Source organism: Perkinsus marinus (assembly GCF_000006405.1).
Source record: "Perkinsus marinus ATCC 50983 genomic scaffold scf_1104296946080, whole genome shotgun sequence".
NCBI classification, from domain to species: domain Eukaryota; phylum Perkinsozoa; order Perkinsida; family Perkinsidae; genus Perkinsus; species Perkinsus marinus.
In genome coordinates this window covers 1-1,123 of record NW_003210971.1, presented here as the reverse complement: position 1 = coordinate 1,123, position 1,123 = coordinate 1, and the positions used below count along the sequence as shown (strand labels likewise).

The following is a 1,123-nucleotide window of genomic DNA, read 5'->3' as shown; positions in this document are numbered from 1 at the left end:
GACTCTGCTGATAATGCGAACTGCCACGTTGTCGACGCCACGGAAGACACCGCTCCGAACGATGATGAGCAACCCTCATCTGGTCCAGAACAGGCGCTCAGGCACATCGTCCCGGTTCAATTGCTCAGGCGTTCTTTCGATGCTTGGCGTGGTCGCACGACCTTTCAAGAAGTGGCAACCATCCCAGTCGACCCCGCGGCTGCACGCACTTGGCTCCGAGACGTCCAGACCAATGACCCTACTTGTCAGAGGCTCGCCAGTCTCCCCCGCTGACAGTTCACCATTGACAACGACGGATTGTTGCGATATGGGCATCGTTACTTTCTACCTCAACGGTTTGCTCACTCGGTTATCGAAGATATCCACATCTTCCTCGGTCATTGTCCGCTCAAGCAAACCCACGACAGTGTAGTAAAGGCTTTCTACATCCCTGGTGTCTCTCGGCTTGTTCAACACGTGGTGTCAAGATGCGCATGCCAGTTCTCAGCCGGCCGTCGGGGCAACGTTAACCCCATCGGTCCCCCATTGAGAAGTACTTCAAGGCCTATGAAGATCCTCGACTGTTGCTTCCTTGATATTGTCGGTCCTCTGTCTGTGTCGGAATCCTTCTCCCACCCCTTCAAGTTCATCATATCATGCATGGACTGTTGCAGCGGTTATTGTTGGTTCTTTCCAACTCCCGACATCACCAGCAAGACCATCACTGGTATCCTCGAAGCAAGGCTGATCGATCAGGTCGGAGTCCCACGAGTTTTCACAGTCGACAACGCCCGCTATTTCACTGGTGTTTACTTCCGCGCCTGGGTTGCCAGCATAGGTGCTACCTTGAGATGTATCCCTGTCGCTAGCCCCCATCGCAATGCCCTATTAGAACGTCAACACTCTGGTCTCAAGAAGTCATTGAAGGCCCTCTGTGCTGAACATCCTGAATCGTGGCCGGCCTATGTCACTAAAGCTCAGCGGAGGATCAACACCCGATCTACATATGGCTACAGTCCTCAAGAGCTATTCTACGGTTTCGACGCTCTAACGCCCTTTTCAAGACGGTTTGAAGACGTCAGCAACACTATCGACGAGGATTCTGTCCGTTTCGAGGCTCGACGTCGTGATCGAGAACGACAGA

The 1,123-nt window shown here is 53.3% G+C and overlaps 1 protein-coding gene across 1 annotated transcript; it reads left to right on the top strand.

The window, feature by feature from the left end:
* Window positions 1-546: 546 nt before the first annotated feature.
* Pmar_PMAR025193 (retrovirus polyprotein, putative) lies at window positions 547-1,105 on the top strand (the record flags this gene model as incomplete). The annotated part of the gene is made up of 1 exon (XM_002779664.1): window positions 547-1,105. A coding segment is annotated over one exon (559 nt), but the record flags the coding sequence as incomplete, so codon positions are not given.
* Window positions 1,106-1,123: the final 18 nt, after the last annotated feature.